At 33.9% G+C, this 21171-nt stretch overlaps 1 protein-coding gene across 1 annotated transcript in view; it reads left to right on the top strand.

The window, feature by feature from the left end:
• LOC149787792 (protein XRP2-like) overlaps positions 1-21171 on the top strand; it is a 60466-nt gene that overhangs the window by 16675 nt on the left and 22620 nt on the right. The window contains exons 2-4 of the mRNA XM_089973995.1: positions 6508-6625; positions 11065-11156; positions 14405-14577. Coding sequence (XP_089830121.1) covers positions 6508-6625; positions 11065-11156; positions 14405-14577 — 383 coding nt within the window. The remainder of the gene's footprint in view (positions 1-6507; positions 6626-11064; positions 11157-14404; positions 14578-21171) is intronic.

The raw sequence follows: 21171 nt of genomic DNA, 5'->3' as shown, positions 1-21171 counted from the left end.
TCAAGAATTGCTTCTCTGTCCTAGATACACAAATTGGTCACACCAACCCATTTTTGTGTTATGGCTTTTTGGATTATTCATTTTGTAGAAGTCTTGTTCTTCAGATTGATGGCAGAACCCTGCAAATACTAGCATTGCCACAGTTCATGGTATTATTAATGATTCATGTACTTTGCAATTCCACAATCATTGCTCTGAGCAATAGAAGGTATTCATCCATGAACACTGCAGTCAGTAAGACCTGGCAGCCTGTGAAATGTATGGTTATGAATTATTTGTTCAGCTATTATAAAAATAAACCATAATATATCTTGTATGTACATGTTTTTATTCCCCACAAGTCCAAATATGTGTTGGCAGTTCTTTGATCACCTTAGCAAAACTCTTCATACAATAATTTATATATTTTGTAATTTTAACAGATTAATTTTTTTACAATCATCCTGAGACCTCTCTCTCTCTTTCATATAGGAGCATGTTTCATTTTGATCGTAAGATGCAAGAAGAAAAACGTACTGGAATACCTCTGTCTTTGTCATGGTTGTTCATTTTCTAACTTGACTGTTGTAATACACATATATATAATCAAATTTAAAGCACATATATTACTGCTGAATGCAGCTTTAGTACAATTACATCTGGTGCACATGACCTTAATACTGACAATCATGTAAATATTTTCATTCTCAGTGTCAGGTTCTATATTTTTCATACACGATCTCTTCCTCAAAATGATAATTATTTTTTTATACATTAGTTTTCATACTTTGGAATAATATTTTTTTCATATGTGAAATTCCATTACAATAAAGCAATCTAAATGACAAAATCCATATATAAATTGATTAGGATTATAAGATAAAGCCCAGACTTCCTGCTAAAAGAGTATTGACTTATAAGCCAGCAAATACAGAGTATATTGTACATATTGCTCCACTAATCAAAATGGTTAGAACTCTGTCTCTGAAAAGGAATGTAATTTGTTTTTACTTTCTCTTCAGTTTTCTCTGTAACATTGATATCTCAGAAATACCCAGTAAGTGACCTAGCACAGCAACTTTCAAACAACAACCCCAGGAAGATGTGAAAATGTTCACCTCCAGGCACTTTTTTTCTACATGTTTTTGAGGTGAAGGGTTTAAGGGGTCTGTCAGGAGACCAGTTGGTCACCTTTTTAGGTAATAGTACATAATATCTACAATTTTAAAAATCATTATTCCTTCACCTTCTCATGTCTGGGGGCTCCTGGTGGCCATGTGTGCATGGGTTTGAGTTTCTGGCTTGGTTACTGTGCGTATATGAGATAACTTGCCAGTAGCTTCCCATGGGTCAGTGGTTCTTTCCGGGATTTTCCTGGGTTCTTTCTCCATCAGACAAAATGGCTATCATATATAGCCATTCATGTGGTGAAAAATGGCATTAAACCAGTGGTTCTTTACTCATGTATTGTGAGCCATAACTGGATTGCCATGCTGTTTTGAATGGGTTGCTGAGATCAACCTTAATAATTTGACATTTCCTTACAAAGTGTTCTTTTTGCTATTTGACAGATGGCAAGGCTGATACCACAACCCTAATATGGGTCATCCCCCAAAAAGGTTAAAAACCTCTGTGTTAAACCAACAGCAACAATCACATATACATTTTCTTGACATTTTTGCATCTTGCAGCAGTCTGCAAATGCCCAGTGGTCTACATATGAGTATTATACCATAAAAGATTGCCAATTTCTAATCTTTATAGCTTAAACATATCTATAGAATATTCATTAAATTTTCTCGGCTTACTTAAAAACCTTTTATAAATCATGTTTTTTTAAAGGAAAAAAAAGAAAACAAATAGCCCTGATTTTTTTTTATAGAAATAACTATGTTAATTACTGTTAGTGGGCAAACAATTTTTGTCAGACATAGAGATTGGTTGACCCCATTTTTAGAGAATGGGATAAACCAATGATTGTATTGAGTCTGTTTCTTGTATGGAAGCTTCCATTATTGAACTACTGTGGATCAAGCAGCCATGAGATGTTTACAGTGTATTGATCTATATTTGGTTTAACTGATAATGCAGGTGTGTTTGTGTGTTAAGTATCTGTTTGGAATTTGAACTTGTATGGTTGATGTAATTTTAGATGAACCTTGTAAGGTCCATTTTGGAATCAGTGTTAATTACCAACAGTGTCAGTGGCTTTGTGAGCAGCATAGCATGCATATGGTTCATAAAATCCACATAGACAGGTGGGAATTTGCTTAAATTACCTGCATTGGTAGAATTCACTAATTAATGGAGTTCTTGCAAGAGATTTTGTTAATGATATAGTGAATTCATTTGTACTGTCATGGGACATGGAACTGAAGAAAATAAGAATAATAATTTCAGGTTTGAGACAGGGGACATGTAATGGATTCCTGATTTTGCTGCATAAAATGGACCATAAGTTTTCCACTGAGTGAAAGCTGATCCACTGTCTAGCTTTAGGAAAATACTATAATTTTCCATTTTTTTAAATAAAACTAAACTACGAGCACCAACATGTGGGAAATAAAGCAATGAAATTCTTCCTATCAAGAATTGTTCATTCCTTGTGAAGTATAATTAGAGATGTGTTAGAAGATGGAGTACTGAACCTTTAGAACTGTCAGCAGTTTGAATGAGTACACACTTTATTCTTGTATGATTAAGATTTAGGATGATGCTCATATGTCAGTTATGAGTGTGAAATGGAACATTGAAATGAAATCACTGAACTGTAGAAGGGCCTTAGAAAGTATATGAAAAAAGAACATTCAGATGAAATCACTGAACTGTGGAAGAGCCTTAGAAAGTATATGAAAATAGAACATTGAAATGAATTCTCTTAATTTGGAGCCTTAGAAAATATATGAAAATATAACAAAGCAAAATTAAATTAAATTTATTATTCATGCAATATGGTCACTGCTACAGAAGGATGAAGTTCTTCAGGATGAAATATTATATTGATTGCTAATTCAGAAGCAATGGACTGTACAGAACAATGTTGTCTCACATTTCCATTGTTGGCTATAAGGAAAAGGTAAATACATCAACAATTGTGATTTACAGTAATTGGGTAGAAAGATTTTGGTAAATTATAAACTTTTCACATGCACAAGTTTTTCACAAAATTAGTGAGTTAACCGAAATTGCTAAATTTCGTCATGTGAAAAGCTAAGATTATGTTTTGCTCATATACAAAATCATTATGTCATGTATATTCCACAAATACCAATATTTTTAATAAATATTAGTAAAATGAAAACATTGTGATTTTCATAGCTTTAGACTGACCCCTCACATATTTTTCTGTCAGTTACAGATTTTATAATTGTTTTTGTGGCCTAGATGCAGAAAAGATATAGCTTATCTGGCCATGAAGCAAAGTGACTTATGGTGTGATCCTTTGTCATGCATCATCCATCATGTATTGTCAGTTGAAAATTATTATTGACAGCATTAAAAAAAAATCACTCAACCAAAAAAAAAAACTGACTTACTCTGAGCATGCCTTCAAGCTCTAGGTTGTTGACATGCATTTAAAACTTAATATAGAAATCATCTGTATTAATTCATGAACCATTTTCATGAACTAAATCATTTACATATAAAATTCCCTTTTTCACCCATTGCATGTACATAAGAGTTGAATTTCCAACTTTAATCTTAGGATTCATCCATATTGGAGTTTTAAGAAAGTTCTCTACAGTAAATTTATTCTTTAATTCAATATATGCTGTGAATGTATAAATCCAGAATGTATTCAAAGTATTCAAATTATTTCTCACCTTTTTTCATAAAATCTGTTCCAATATTGAAAAATGTGTCTATATTTGGCATGCAAGTTCTTAAAATCTATTTCCATTTAGGTTTAGAGTTGACAAGTCTTCTCACCCAAGCAAGTTTCAATGAATGTATAAACATATATGGTACATTAAGTAATGAGATGTGTCTCCAGTTACTAAAGAAATTGTTTTTGCTTATCCGCTATAAAGGAGACATTATATATTGCCTTCTTTCTGGTTGATGATAGCTCATCCTTATTGTAGGCAAAATTGATTGCTCTTACAAAATACTTACAAATATCTTTCCAAAAGACTTTAAAGAACTCGACTGTAAATCCATCTAATCCAGGACTTTTATTATTCGGCATGTTTTTAAGACTGCCTGTTGCTTCTGTTAGTGTAATTGGGCCAATCATTGATTTGCTTTGTGTACTGTCCAATTTAGGGATGTTGATAAAATTGTGAATCTTCAAGATCAACTAGGTCTACATTGTGATAATAGTGTAATTTTTCGTAGAATAATTTAGTTTCTGTTAAAATTTCTGCTCATTTTGCCTAAATGTTCCATCTTGTTTAGATAAATTTGGCATCATCTTTACTTGTAGTTTCATTCTCCAAATTACACAAATATTTGAAACCCTTTCCCCATCTTCAGTCCATTTTCCCCATGATTTTACACTAACCCTTTCCATTTTTTGGGGCTCAAATTTCCACTAACTGGCTCTTTTTTCTAATTCATGTTGATTATTTTTATTGTATTCCTCTTCTTAAACAGTAATGTCATTTGTGGTTTTGACCTTTCTGTTGAGCGTGTTGTCTTTTTTTATATGAAGCATAAGAAATAGTTTATGTCTCCCATTGTTTTATAAAAAGTGTATCTTGCAACAGAGATGTCGAGTATTTCTTTTTATTTTAGGTCATTCAAAACATCCATTCATTTGACTGGGTCCCCTAACCCGTGGCAATTCATGGAGGCAATTCTCAATGAGTCATCCATTGTCTCTATATATCATTTTTGATATTTGACATTGATGAGTAAATTATTTCTAGAATTTGCAAAGACATTCTTATTCAAAACTGCAATAGTGAACATTTGATTTTGTTAGTTTTAGGTTGCATATAAAAAGAAAGTATGTTTTGTCAGTAAGAGAAAGAGAAAAAAGGAAAGAGAGAAATGTAAACCTAGTGATAGGTGATGTCTGAAACAAAAGGTAAAACAAATTGTCAAAGGTTATTCAATATTGTTGAGAGAACTAGCTAAATGCTGCAGAAATGTTTATAAATAGTAGAGCTGATGCCCACTAATTCAATAAAAAGTATTTTTGTGATTGTGATTGTTCTTTCGCTGCAAAAATGGGTAAGTTATCTTTTTCAGTCTTGAGAACTTTGCTCTATAGAATTTGATTTTATTTAAAATGTATTAAGCAACAAAAATGATATAGCCTGTGTAGTCTGCTTCATTGTTGATTGCTTAATGTTAGTTGTTGTTGTTGTTGTTGTTGTAGGGTTTAACGCCATTTTTCAGCACAAGATAGGCTATACATGGCGGCCAGTATAATTGGTGGAGGAAGAACCCTGGAAAACCCCGGGAAGAACCACCGACCCACGATAAGCTACTGGCAGGCTTTCTCACGTACGCTTAATGTTAGTGAAAAAATTGTTGCTTTTGGCTTACAGATGGCTACCCCTTCCCATACCCCTTTAATGTATGGGACTTAGATCTTGATATAGCCATGTTAATAAAATTCTCTATATGGAGCATGCATCTGTAGCTGTGTGGGCTTAGGGATTTACATCTTGATATGGCATTAGAGGCATTGTGTTTTCACAGGGTGACGATGATTTTTTCTTACACTTTATTATTCTATTTATGGTTCTGCACACTGGTATTCTTGGTATAAGAGTTATGTCAGTAGCGTTTCCATGCATAGTTGCTACTCTCGATTCATATACAATTTATAAAATGAGTTGGATATTTTTAAGCTCAACTGGTATATGACCAATAGACCTAATGGTATGGTCTGTTATCAATCCAGCCATTAGCACAAATATCGCTTCTTCTCTGAAGTTTAACTTGGAGGATTACCATAAAACATTACACAAACATTCATCCCATGGTCTTGATGGCTCAAAATGAACACAGTGCAGCTTGGATATCAAATATGTCATGGTTTTCACTGAATGACTTATTATGTCTGGTTGGTTGTAAATGAAAAAATGGCGCAATCTAATTTCTAATATGGACACCACATCAGTCATCTGGAAGTTGTTTTTTGTTTTGCTGCTTCTCCATAACAGAAAGTCATGTTGATGTGATGGCTTTCACCAGAGGACTTCTTATGATGTTTAGTTGGTCCTAGATAGAAATGGTGCTAATGAGAGTCAGTAAGACCACAACAGTGGCCATCATGAACATTTTTGTATTGCTTCTTCTACTGAATTATGGTTTATATCAACATGGGCTTTTACATGAATATGGTGCTGCTTGCAAATCCAGTATGGCCACCACAGCGGCCACATATAATTTTTTTTCTTGCTACTCATCCTGAATATATATTGACAGTATAAGATCATCTTCACTGTCCACTGTTTACCTGTAAGAATCTGTTTTACCACCACTGGCAAGATAAAATCTGCCTTAGCTGGAAAAGAGCGTCTAACATTTATATTTCATTGATACAGGTAAACTATTTTCTGTCTGTTTTAGGGACAAGAAGCGAGAGGTGGACATGAAAAATATCATGGTGGATGGAGTTAAAAATGAGACAGTTGGCAGAATTCCTCAACAAATAAATGGTCAGCAGTTTGTCATTCAAAACTGTGAGGTAAGGTGAATGGGAATTATTTCAAAAGCAATGTAATTGTTGCAGTCATTGACTGAAATATTAGCATGCCGTGATTTGATCTTTTATGGTACATCAGCACAAGCAAGTTATTTAGTGCCAACCTGGACTGACCTGATAGCAGTAGATACACCAGATGGTCAGTTACATGGCTCCTGTAAGGAGTGTTATGCACACAATTTTAGTAAGTTGTATTTGAAAATATAAATATTACATACAAATCACTTTTAAAAATGGCATTCATTATAGTCAAACATTGGCCAGAGATTTGAAAATCAGACTCATTTGTATTGCACTCTTGGCTTATCTTCATGAAGGTCAGATGGTTCAAGTTGTGAAGAGGCATGCTTCATTTCTGTTTTAATGAGGAAGTACAATGTTTCCTCATTAGAAGAGTATTCTTAGGAGCAATAATTATAATAATTTGAATTGCAAGTGACCAACATTGAAAGTTAGGCTTCCTTATAATGAAATACATTTCAACAAGAATGTGTCTTGTGAGACCCATTAAAGTGACCCATGTTAAAAGTTAGGCCACCTTATAATGAAATACATTTCAACAAGGATGTGTCTTGTGAGAGTCATTAAAGTGACCCATGTTATAAGTTTGGCCACCTTATAATGACATACATTTCAACAAGGATGTGTCTTGTGAGAGTCATTAAAGTGACCCATGTTATAAGTTAGGCCACCTTGTTATGACATACATTTCAACAAGGATGTGTCTTGTGAGAGTCATTAAAGTGACCCATGTTATAAGTTAGGCCACCTTGTAATGACATACATTTCAACAAGGATGTGTCTTGTGAGAGTCATTAAAGTGACCCATGTTAAAAGTTAGGCCACCTTATAATGACATACATTTCAACAAGGATGTGTCTTGTGAGAGTCATTAAAGTGACCCATGTTAAAAGTTAGGCTACCTTATAATGAAATACATTTCAACAAGAATGTGTCTTGTGAGAGTCATTAAAGTGACCCATGTTATCGGTTAGGCCACCTTATAATGACATACATTTCAACAAGGATGTGTCTTGTGAGAGTCATTAAAGTGACCCATGTTAAAAGTTAGGCCACCTTATAATGAAATACATTTCAACAAGAATGTGTCTTGTGAGAGTCATTAAAGTGACCCATGTTAAAAGTTAGGCCACCTTATAATGACATACATTTCAACAAGGATGTGTCTTGTGAGAGTCATTAAAGTGACCCATGTTAAAAGTTAGGCCACCTTATAATGAAATACATTTCAACAAGAATGTGTCTTGTGAGAGTCATTAAAGTGACCCATGTTAAAAGTTAGGCCACCTTATAATGACATGCATTTCAACAAGGATGTGTCTTATGAGAGTCATTAAAGTGACCCATATTATAAGTTAGGCTTCCTTATAATGAAATACATTTCAACAAGGATGTGTCTTGTGAGAGTCATTAAAGTGACCCATGTTAAAAGTTATGCCACCTTATAATGACATACATTTCAACAAGGATGTGTCTTATGAGAGCCATTAAAGTGACCCATGTTATAAGTTAGGCCACCTTGTAATGAAATACATTTCAACAAGACTGTGTCTTGTGAGAGTCATTAAAGAGACCAATGTTAAAAGTTAGGCCACCTTATAATGACATACATTTCAACAAGGATGTGTCTTGTGAGAGTCATTAAAGTGACCCATGTTAAAAGTTAGGCCACCTTATAATGAAATACATTTCAACAAGAATGTGTCTTGTGAGAGTCATTAAAGTGACCCATGTTAAAAGTTAGGCCACCTTATAATGACATACATTTCAACAAGGATGTGTCTTGTGAGAGTCATTAAAGTGACCCATGTTAAAAGTTAGGCCACCTTATAATGAAATACATTTCAACAAGAATGTGTCTTGTGAGAGTCATTAAAGTGACCCATGTTAAAAGTTAGGCCACCTTATAATGAAATACATTTCAACAAGAATGTGTCTTGTGAGAGTCATTAAAGTGACCCATGTTATCGGTTAGGCCACCTTATAATGACATACATTTCAACAAGGATGTGTCTTGTGAGAGTCATTAAAGTGACCCATGTTATAAGTTAGGCTTCCTTATAATGAAATACATTTCAACAAGGATGTGTCTTGTGAGAGTCATTAAAGTGACCCATGTTAAGTTAGGCCACCTTATAATGACATACATTCAACAAGGATGTGTCTTGTGAGAGTCATTAAAATGACCCATGTTAAAAGTTAGGCCACCTTATAATGACATATATTTCAACAAGGATGTGTCTTGTGAGAGTCATTAAAGTGACCCATATTATAAGTTAGGCTTCCTTATAATGACATACATTTCAACAAGGATGTGTGTTGTGAGAGCCATTAAAGTGACCCATGTTAAAAGTTAGGCTACCTTATAATGAAATACATTTCAACAAGGATGTGTCTTGTGAGAGCCATTAAAGTGACCAATGTTAAAAGTTAGTGCCATCTTATAATGGCACATATTTCAACAAGGATGTGTCTTGTGAAACCCATTAAGGTGACCCATGTTAAAAGTTAGGCCACTTTATAATGACATACTTTTCAATGGATGTGTCTTGTGAGACCCATTAAAGTGACCCATGTTAAAAGTTAGGCCACCTTATGATGACATATATTTCAACAAGGATGTGTCTTGTGAGACCCATTAAAGTGACCCATGTTAAAAGTTAGGCCACCTTATAATGACATATATTTCAACAAGGATGTGTCTTGTGAGAGTCATTAAAGTGACCCATGTTAAAAGATAGGCCACCTTGTAATGAAATACATTTCAACAAGGATGTGTCTTGTGAGAGCCATTAAAGTGACCCATGTTAAAAGTTAGGCCACCTTATAATGACATATTTCAACAAGGATGTGTCTTATGAGAGCCATTAAAGTAACCCATGTTATAATTAGGCCACCTTGTAATGAAATACATTTCAACAAGGATGTGTCTTGTGAGAGCCATTAAAGTGACCCATGTTAAAAGTTATGCCACCTTATAATGACATATATTTCAACAAGGATGTGTCTTATGAGAGCCATTAAAGTGACCCATGTTATAAGGTAGGCCACCTTGTAATGAAATACATTTCAACAAGAATGTGTCTTGTGAGAGTCATTAAAGTGACCCATGTTATAAGTTAGGCTACCTTATAATGAAATACATTTCAACAAGGATGTGTCTTGTGAGAACCACAGTATATCTTAGAACACCTTGAGGTTGTGTCTTATGGGAGTCATGTAAGTGACAAGCATTATAAGTCGGGTTACCATAAATGATGTGCAATTTAAACAGAATGCGTCTTGTGGGAGTCATGAAAGTGACAAGCATTATAAGTTGGGTTACCGTAAATGATGTGCAATTTAAACAGGATGTGTCTTTTATGGGAGTCATAAAGTGACAAGCATTTTAAGTTGGGTCACCATAAATGAGCCACTGCATCAGTTTAGATTTTAAATTATGTTGGCCAATATTATTTCCACTCAATGACCAATAAGGATGTTAAGATTGAAACCAGATTTGAGGCATAACATTGAGAAGACCTTTCCTGAGTTTGATTTACACTGTTTTCTGTGATAATTTTACAGATTTATGGCCCATTTTGAGTTAGATCTTTGCAACTTTGTTTGCTTAATAACTTTTGAAGAATTTAATGGATTTAAAACATTTTTATGAGGCTCTACAAAAAGAAGACCTAGGTCATGTTTGATTTGCACCATTTTCCAGTCAGAAGTTTACAGAGCTGAGGTCCCTGTTGCATGTCAAATTCTGCACAATAAATATTTTGAAGGATTTCATGAATTGGAACCAAATTTAGTACAATTTACATTAAGAAAGCCTTGATCAAGTTAAATTTTCACTTAATTCTGACTGAAGTTTTTACAGTTGTTTCCCATTTGATTTAGAACTTGGCATTTTTTTGTAATAACTTGAAGGATTTTATTGATTGAAGCCAGATTTGGTATGAGATTAACAGTAAGAAGTCCTAGGTCAAGATTAAATTTGACCATTTTCTGGCAAAATTTTATAAAGTTATGGCCCTTTGTTTGAAATGAAACTTTGCCCATCACTTTATGCTAAATAACTTTTTGAGTTACTTTTGGGATTAAAATTAAATCTAGTATTTGCCTTTGCCTTATGAAGACCTGGTTTTACTTTCGCTATTTTCTGGAAAAAATTTGATAGATTTATGGCTTGTTTGACCTTGAACTTTGACCTTCACTTTACAGTTGACAACTTTTTTATGACTTTTTGAATTAAAAAAAATTCAGAAGAGGCTTTACCAAAAAAATTGGTTTAACTTTAAACATTTTCCAGTAAAATTGTACCAAGTTATTTCATGTTATTTTTTCCATCGCTAGGATTGTCTGTGCAAAGTTCTGGTCTCAGAAGATTCTTTTATTTAACTTTCTCATTCCAGAATTGCAATATTTATGTGTTTGATCACATCAACACTGTCACAGTGGATGACTGTATCAACTGCAATATATTTCTTGGACCAATTAAAACCAGGTGAGTACTCGGTTTGCATCACTATTGTCAGCTCAGGTTGTGTCAGTTCAGTATTTTCTTGGAGATTAATTTTCACACTTTTGTAAAAAATGAAAAGACATTTGATTAGTACTTGATTTCATGAATATGCCTTTGACAGAAATATTATTAATGCAGAGGTGCTGCCAGGTTACAGTATTGTGCAATTCTTACAATAACAATGGAGAGTCATGCAACTTATATTACCTGAAGTTCCCCCAGTTTGTTGTCAATAGTAACAACAAGGCATGACAAATGAAAGGTGGGTGATTACATTTGAAAAGTAGGGGTGACAGAAAGATTGTCTGCTTAGGACAACTTTGAGGAAGAGCATAGATCAGATGTTCTGATTACAACCAAAAAATAAGGCATTGCAAGCTGTGGCACAAAAATGTTTGGGTACCTTGTCATACTGGTACGTGAAAGGGAAAAAATGTCTTTAAATGTTTCTTTTGCACCTTTTGGCTTGATTCATCATTGGTATCTTCTCCCCTAATCCCATCCAATCCATTCCCCCACTCAGGAGATATCTGTGGGCGACCTTCCACTCATGGCTGCACCTCATTTCACGACAAAGCATTGTAAGAATTTAAAAATAAGTATCCCCATAAATAAAAGTTTATTCACTGTACTTTTATGTCTAATTAAAACAATTTTGAGACAAAAGTTACCATTTGAATAAACAAAAACTTAACAGTAACTCAGTATAACCATTTGTTTCTGACTTAATAAATACATTTTAAGTGCAGTTCAGCCTCCTCCCATAAAGTTCATCATACACTGATGATGTCATAAACTGTGTTTCCCTGTTGTGTATATATGTACAGCTAACCCTGACTTATGTTTTAGTTGCATTCCCAAGACTGGTCGTCTAACTCAAAATCACTTAACTACAAATATTTTTCAGGTAATATATCCATACATTGCTCCAGCTACATAAAAATAGAGGGAGTGTTCTCTCCACCCAATCTTCCACTTCTGCCCCTAATGTGTCTTCAGCCTGTCAATGTACTTTCCATCTGCCTGTCTTTTGTTCACTAAAATTTGGACTCACTCATTATAATGCTGTCCATGACATCCATGTAGTTTGCCACCTTATATTGATATCACCTTATAGTCAGGCACAATTTGCGTACAATTTTACATTTACTTCATAACATGGGATGCATGATTCTTTTAATAGGAAAGGTATTACAGTGAAGGACCCAATAGTGAGGGAGTGCTGTACATCTTTAAAACTGTTTAATTCTGTTATTCCTACATGCATGTTTTTGTATGTCTCTTTTCAATGTATGATATATATGTGAAACGCCTGTTGTCACTTCTTACTTCTAAAAAGATGGCATCATAAATTTTGTAACCACATAGTCACAAAAATGTTTCTTTATTCCCAGAAAATGTCCTTATTTAAAAACAAGTGTCCCTATAAAAAAAGGCACAAACTCTTCCCTGCCTTGAGCAATTTTAGTTATTAAATCTCTTGCCTGCCCTGAGTAGTTTTAGTATTAAATCTCTCACCCACCCCATCAGTTATTAAATCTCTAACCTGCCCTGAGTAATTTTAGGTGTTAAATCTCTTGCCAGCCCAAGTTATTTTAGTTATTAAATTTCACATCTGCCCTGAGTAAGTTTATTTGTTAAATCCCTTGCCTGCCCTGAGTAATTTTAGTTATTAAATTTTTCATCTGCCTTGAGTAATTTTACTGATTAAATCTCTATATGCTATGATTAATTTTGGCTATTAAATCTCTCACCTGCCCTGAGTAATTGTAGTCATTGAATCTCTTGCCTGCCCTGAGTAATTTTAATTATTAAATCTCTCGCCTGCCCTGAGTAATTTTAGTTATTAAATCTCTCACCTGCCCTGAGTAATTTTAGTTGTTAAATCTCTCACCTGCCCTGAGTAATTTTAGTTGTTAAATCTCTTGCCTGCCCTGAGAAATTTTAGTTATTAAATTTCTCATCAGCCCTGAGTAATTTTTGTTGTTAAATCTCTGCCAGCCCAAGCTATTTTAGTTATTAAATTGCTTACATGCCTTGAGTAATTTTAGTTATTAAATCTCTCATCTGCATTGAGTCATTTTAGTTATTGAATCTCTTGCCTGCCCTGAGTAATTTTAGTTATTAAATCTCTCACCTGCCCTGAGTAATTTTAGTTATTTAATTTCTCTCCTGTTGTGAGTAATTTTAGTTGTTAAATCTCTTGCATGCCCAAGCTATTTTAGTTATTAAATTGCTTGATTGCCATGAGTAATTTTAGTTATTAGATTTCTCATCTGCCCCGAGTAATTTTAGTTGTTAAATCTCTTGCTTGCCCAAGTTATTTTAGTCATTAAATTGCTTGCTTGCCTTGAGTAATTTTAATTATTAAATCTCTCACCTGCCCTGAGTAATTTTAGTTATTAAATCTCTCACCTGCCCTGAGTAATTTTAGTTGTTAAATCTCTCACCTGCCCTGAGTAATTTTAGTTGTTAAATCTCTTGCCTGCCCTGAGAAATTTTAGTTATTAAATTTCTCATCAGCCCTGAGTAATTTTTGTTGTTAAATCTCTTGCCAGCCCAAGCTATTTTAGTTATTAAATTGCTTACATGCCTTGAGTAATTTTAGTTATTAAATCTCTCATCTGCATTGAGTCATTTTAGTTATTGAATCTCTTGCCTGCCCTGAGTAATTTTAGTTATTAAATCTCTCACCTGCCCTGAGTAATTTTAGTTATTTAATTTCTCTCCTGTTGTGAGTAATTTTAGTTGTTAAATCTCTTGCATGCCCAAGCTATTTTAGTTATTAAATTGCTTGATTGCCATGAGTAATTTTAGTTATTAGATTTCTCATCTGCCCCGAGTAATTTTAGTTGTTAAATCTCTTGCTTGCCCAAGTTATTTTAGTCATTAAATTGCTTGCTTGCCTTGAGTAATTTTAATTATTAAATCTCTCGCCTGCCCTGAGTAATTTTAGTTATTAAATCTCTCACCTGCCCTGAGTAATTTTAGTTGTTAAATCTCTCATCAGCCCTGAGCAATTTTAGTTGTTAAATCTCTTGCCTGCCCCGAGTAATTTTAGTTATTAAATTTCTCATCCACCCCGAGTAATTTTAGTTATTAAATTTATTTAAAGAGTGCAATCAGGGTCTAGATAGTAATGGGCAAAATATGAGCAGTGAATCATATTTATGTCTCAGTGACCTATATTTCACCAGTTTACAGTTCATTCATATTTTTCTGTTTTGCAGCATATTTATTCGTGACTGCAAACAATGTAGATTTGTTTTGGCATGTCAGCAGTTCAGAACCAGAGACTGTCAGAAGATTGATGTATTTTTGTGTTGTGGTACACAACCCATTATAGAAGCTTCCTCTGGTATGAAGTTTGCCTGCTACCAGTATTACTATCCAGAACTAGAAGGTAACCCAATACAGATAAACTTATTTAATATGAGCTTTGCTGTACACTTAATATGAACTTTGCTGCACACTTAATATGAACTTTGCTGTACACTTAATATGAACTTTGCTGTACACTTAATATGAGCTTGGAGCTTGGCTGTACACTTAATATGAGCGTGCGTGGTGTACACTTAATATGAGATTGATTGTACACTTAATATGAGCTTGGCTGTACACTTAATATGAGCTTGGTGTACACTTAATGAGATTGATTTTAAATTTAATATGAGCTTGGCTGTACACTTAATATGAGCTTGGTGTACACTTAATATGAGATTGAGTGTATACTTAATATGAGCTTGGTGTACACTTAATATGAGATGGATTGTAAACTTAATATGAGCTTGGCTGTACACTTAATATGAGCTTGGTGTACACTTAATGAGATTGATTGTAAACAATATGAGCTTGGCTGTACACTTAATGTGAGCTTGGTGTACACTTAATATGAGATTGATTGTACACTTAATATGAGCTTGGTGTACACTTAATATGAGATTGATTGTAAATTTAATATGAGCTTGGCTGTACACTTAATATGAGATTGATTGTACACTTAATATGAGCTTGGTGTACACTTAATATGAGACTGATTGTAAACTTAATATGAGCTTGGCTGTACACTTAATATGAGATTGATTGTACACTTAGTATGAGCTTGGTGTACACTTAATATGAGATTGATTGTACACTTAATATGAACTTGGCTGTACACTTAATATGAGCTTGGTGTACACTTAATATGAGATTGAACACGTAATATGAGCTTGGTTGTACACTTAGTATTAGTTTGGTTCATTAAACATCCTGGTTAGTATGAACTAAATAATTTTCCATTGGAATCTTCTTTTATATGTATTCATAGTTTTCATCTGTTAGTGCAAATCACTTGGCAGTAAAAACCATCAGAAGATTACAAGACTTTCTAATCTGCTGATTACTAAGTATATGACAAATGTGAGCATTGATTGTAAATATGTCACAACAATTTGACCTATAACTCTCCTTCGCTAAAAGCAACAAGCATATCATTGTTCAATAAATAAATGTAAGGTGCTTTATTTCATAAAGTAAAGAAGGATATCTTTGTTTCAGTTATCTCATTCAGTATGGAGACCCCAAATATAAAAAGTGAAAGGAATAGCTGCAGGTTTTAAATATGATGTGGTTGATTCTGTGAAAAATATGAAGCAGCCAATGCAGATAATTTCAGTGTATATGTGTGTACATTATGGACATGACAATAGACAAAGTATATGAGTGTACACTGTGGAAATGACAATAGACAAAGTATATGTGTGTACACTGTGGAAGTGACAATAAACAGCTTATGTGTGTGTGCACTTGGAATGACATTAGACAAAGTATATGTGTGTACAATATGGAAATGACAATAGACAAAGTATATGTGTGTACACTGTGGAAATAACAATAGACAGCTTATGTGTGTGTGCACTGAGAATGACAGTAGAAAAGTATGTGTGTGTACAATATGGAAATGACAGTAGACAAAGTATATATGTATACACTATGGAAATGACAAGAGACTGTGTGTATGTGTGCAAACTTTGGAAATGACAACAAACAGCATATGATAATATCTACATGTACTCGTTTAATAAATGTATTTTTGTTGTTTAGCCTGCTTTATAGTAAAAGTCTTTCTTCATCACATTTAATTGAAGTTTTATAGCGTTAAATCAAATTCAATAGTTTCATCTCAATTTTGATCATGCACAGTAAACTCATTGCAAGGTACACTCATTGATGTCAGAACACATTGTCCAGTTACAGCTCTCATTTTAGCATGCCTAGGTGTTATGTATATCTATATTTTTTAACTCCTGGTACACGATTTTATCTAATTTTGTAATTTTTATTCGTGGCTGTAGATTGTAGTGATTATTTTTAGGTAGATTTTGCCTCTGTGACTAGGGTCTGTTTTAGGAATAGTAAGAGCATAAAATTACATTGGATCTTTAAATAGATGCTTATGTTTATATTGACAGTTACTAATAATAAAATTTATAGTTAATATGTTTACAAGATTCTGCTCTATTCTCATTAGTCAGGTGGTATCTTAGAAGGATTTAGTTAAACTCCCACTGGTTAGTTGAATCATGTGAGTTCCTCTACAATGTTGGAAATTTGCAATCAGTTACATAGGTAGTATTGATAATATGTGTGTTTTGGCCTGTTTATAAGGAGCTTTGATTGGACAGTTTTTTTTATTCTTATTTCTTGATAAATATTATTTGAGAGGAAAAACATTTGTTAGGATTATTCAGTGGAAATAAAAAGTCCTTTTTGACTATGAAATTATTCTGGAACTATTGTGAAATATTCAAATGTGTTCTGGACAGCGCCATTTTGACAATATAACTTGTATTGATGAACCACTGCATTTCTGGTTCTGAAATTTTTACATAAGTTGGCATTCTTTTGGATTCAGTTCATAATACTGTAAGTTCTGCTCACATTTTCATTTATAACTTTGATAATTAGATTATTTGTTAAGTTTTACAAAACTTGGTGTTTCTTTTTTCTGTTATTAGTTTATGACCACAGAGTTGTAACACCAGGTAACTCTTAAACAAACTTATCATCTGGAGATGGGGTGGATCCCAATTTATTTTTAAAGATCATGTTTAAAAAAAAGAGGCATCTATTTTGATTAATATTAAAATCATGCAGTAAATAAAAACCTGATATATTACTTGTTATATTGTCTAAAATGTCGGTTAGAATGTGAAAGTTTGGCAAATTTTAACAACATATTTTGTATTATTTTTTTTAATAGAAATATTTTCTAATAAATCATACAATATATGAAGAAATATTGATCATTTGTAAGTAAATGATAACTGGTGGTGTCACTGTATGGGAAAAATTAAATACTAAATTTATGTTTTTAATCTTTAAAATGGGTTTCATTGTAATCATAAATATTATATGCCTTTATCTTTTTAAATGTGAAGAGTCAATTGACTGTCACAGTGATTTCCTCAAGCAACTCATTGACATCCTTATTAAATGCTTCCTCAATGGCTGAGATGGCTGTATTTTGACTACTGTTCACAGTCCATTGATACACTCATAAGCTCTGTAACAGTCACGGTCCATTGATACACTCATAAGCTCTGTAACAGTCATGGTCCATTGATACACTCATAAGCTCTGTAACAGTCATGGTCCATTGATACACTCATAAGCTCTGTAACAGTCATGGTCCATTGATATACTCATAAGCTCTGTAACAGTCACGGTCCATTGATACACTCATAAGCTCTGTAACAGTCACAGTCACAGTCCATTGATACACTCATAAGCTCTGTAACAGTCATGGTCCATTGATACACTCATAAGCTCTGTAACAGTCACGGTCCATTGATACACTCATAAGCTCTGTAACAGATTAGTTGTTTCAACTCATTACAGTACATGAAAGATGTTAACATCATAATAACGTGTTATCCTATTTTCTTGTAGACCTCTGCCTTAGGCTAATATGTGATTGCACTTCTACTTGTAAGTTCAAATAAAATGTATAAAAAATTCTTGATCTTTTCTGTATTATTTAAAAGATACAGTCATAGTATTCCATGACAGTGCAACTACCAACTGTGTTTATTAACAACATGATGTATTGCTGAGTCATGATCATCACATACTCTTAATTATATCATACCATTTAAGATAAATACCTTGAAGAATTAAGTAGTGCGTTTGGATCAGATGATTAATTAATGTAATTCTAGCTTGAAGCTTTGGTTCATTTGTCATTATTTTTTATGGATACACATAGCTTGATACTGGAAAGGAGGCAGTTCATGCATCATGCATGTCAGCTTCATTGGTACTAAAAGTTTTTCATCAGTTTATTAACTTTATTTGACTAATTAATAAATAACATCCAGTAATGTTAAAATCAAGGATACAGATATTTGTATCAGACAAAGGAGATTTAATTCACATGCATAAGCGATTATCGATAGCACCTTTCACCCTTCCCCTCCCATTTCAGAATAAACTCAAAATTTGTTTTGCACCCTATCTCATTACCTCGCTTCTGCTGTATTTGATGTTTATGGACCCTATTGACCAGCAGTTATTGAGGGAGAGGTGTATCTTTATTTTTTTAAAATTAATATTGTATGTTTGTATTGTTTTCTCTTACCGTCACTAAGAAACAACAAAACTCATTGATCAAAAAACTTGGTTAATGCAACCACATCTTTTTTGGTCATCTGAATTTCATATTATCAGATTTGGATTATATTTGAATAACCAGATGCATTTAATACAAAATTTAGATGGCAGCTTATGTTTCACTGGCATAGGTGTGCATTATAGATAGCAGCTTATGTTGCACTGGCACAGGTGTGCATTATAGATGGCAGCTTTTGTTGCACTGGCACAGGTGTACAGTATAGATAGCAGCTTATGTTGCATTGGCACAGGTGTGCAGTATAGATAGCAGCTTATGTTGCACCGGCACAGGTGTGCAGTATAGATAGCACCTTATGTTGCACTGGCACAGGTGTGCATTATAGATGGCAGCTTTTGTTGCACTGGCACAGGTGTACAGTATAGATAGCAGCTTATGTTGCACTGGCACAGGTGTGCAGTATAGATAGCACCTTATGTTGCACTGGCACAGGTGTGCATTATAGATGGCAGCTTTTGTTGCACTGGCACAGGTGTACAGAATAGATAGCAGCTTATGTTGCACTGGCACAGGTGAGCAGTATAGATAGCAGCTTATGTTGCACTGGCATAGATGTGCATTATAGATGGCAGCTTTTGTTGCACTGGCACAGGTGTACAGTATAGATAGCAGCTTATGTTGCACTGGCACAGGTGTGCAGTATAGATAGCACCTTATGTTGCACTGGCACAGGTGAGCAGTATAGATAGCAGCTTATGTTGCACTGGCATAGGTGTGCATTATAGATGGCAGCTTTTGTTGCACTGGCACAGGTGTACAGTATAGATAGCAGCTTATGTTGCACTGGCACAGGTGTGCAGTATAGATAGCACCTTATGTTGCACTGGCACAGGTGTGCATTATAGATGGCAGCTTTTGTTGCACTGGCACAGGTGTACAGAATAGATAGCAGCTTATGTTGCACTGGCACAGGTGAGCAGTATAGATAGCAGCTTATGTTGCACTGACATAGGTGTGCATTATAGATGGCAGCTTTTGTTGTACAGTATAGATAGCAGCTTATGTTGCACTGGCACAGGTGTGCATTCTTAGCACAAAGAAAAAAATAATGCTGTGGTCAAAAGTATTTATATTTTTAGTTAACTGTCCATTTTTTTAATTAAAAAAATAATTATTTGTTTATTCCAAATAATCATAAGTATCAAACTAGGTTAATTCTGTTTACTGGAGAGTTAAAGTTAGAATCAGTTTAAGTGTCCTCCCACCAATTAAGATGGAAGTGAATAAAGTATTTTGCCCATTTGTTCATGAATTAGTTAATTTGTTCATTACCCTCTAAATATTTTATTGCCCCCTCAATATATCATATCCTACCATTGTACAAATTGGCATGTGGATGTATCTGAGATAGTGTAACTTAGCTATACCAAAATAGGTCTTGCTGACCTAATTTGCTCACTTAAAAGGCTTTTGTATTTTTCAGTGGAATTTTCATTACACCCTCACTATATTGCACTCTATTTCATCTACACTTATAAAATATTGTAAAGTTATTCAACCACATCAAGAATAAGTTAATGTCGACTAATTTACATGTTTGAGTGACTTTCAGCGATTCATTTGTTATACCCTCAATATTTTGGACTCTACTTTATCTGCAGTCATGTTTGGTATGTAGATACCTCTGGACAGAAGTATCGATAACTCAGTGATACAAAAACTTTGTCATTGTTACTTAATTTGCACACTTATGTGACTTAAGTGTTTTCGTCTGTTTGTTTATTACATCCCAATATCGTGGACCATACTTCATCTACATTGATGAAAATTGGTACATAATAACATTTCAGCAAAAGTAACTCAACCATACCAAAAACTAGGTCACTGTTTGAGTGATTTTTGCATTTTATGCTGTTCGTTGGTATGTGGATCCATCAAACCAATACAAGGTCAGTTTGACCTAATTTCATGCTTGAGTCACTTTTATGTTGTTAGCTATTCATTCATTACACCCTCAATAATATGGATGAAATTTTACCTACACATGAAAATTGACAATTAGATACATCTTGATAAAAGTAGCTCAAACATACTAAAACCTAGGTCAGTGTAACTCAGTTTTTATGCTTGAGTGATCTTTGTATTTTAAGTTTTCAGTTTATTAACATACTCAACATCTTGGACCCTATTTTACTGATACGTGAGGTCCCTGGATGGCCAAGATATCTAAAGTGCTCACCTTTACCGATCACAGCTGTCTCACAGGTTCAAGCCTCAGATTCTGTGAGTATGGGTATGAGAATGCTTGCCAGTAGCTTTACATGGGTCTTTCTCCACCATTTACACTGGTTGCCATGTATTGTCTATCATGCGATGAAAAATGGT

This window comes from Sinohyriopsis cumingii, chromosome 11 (genome assembly GCF_028554795.1).
Source record: "Sinohyriopsis cumingii isolate HCF-2022 chromosome 11, ASM2855479v2, whole genome shotgun sequence".
Lineage (NCBI taxonomy): Eukaryota > Metazoa > Mollusca > Bivalvia > Unionida > Unionidae > Sinohyriopsis > Sinohyriopsis cumingii.
Note: the sequence above shows the minus strand (reverse complement) of the source record. Positions and strands in the feature narration are given on the sequence as shown.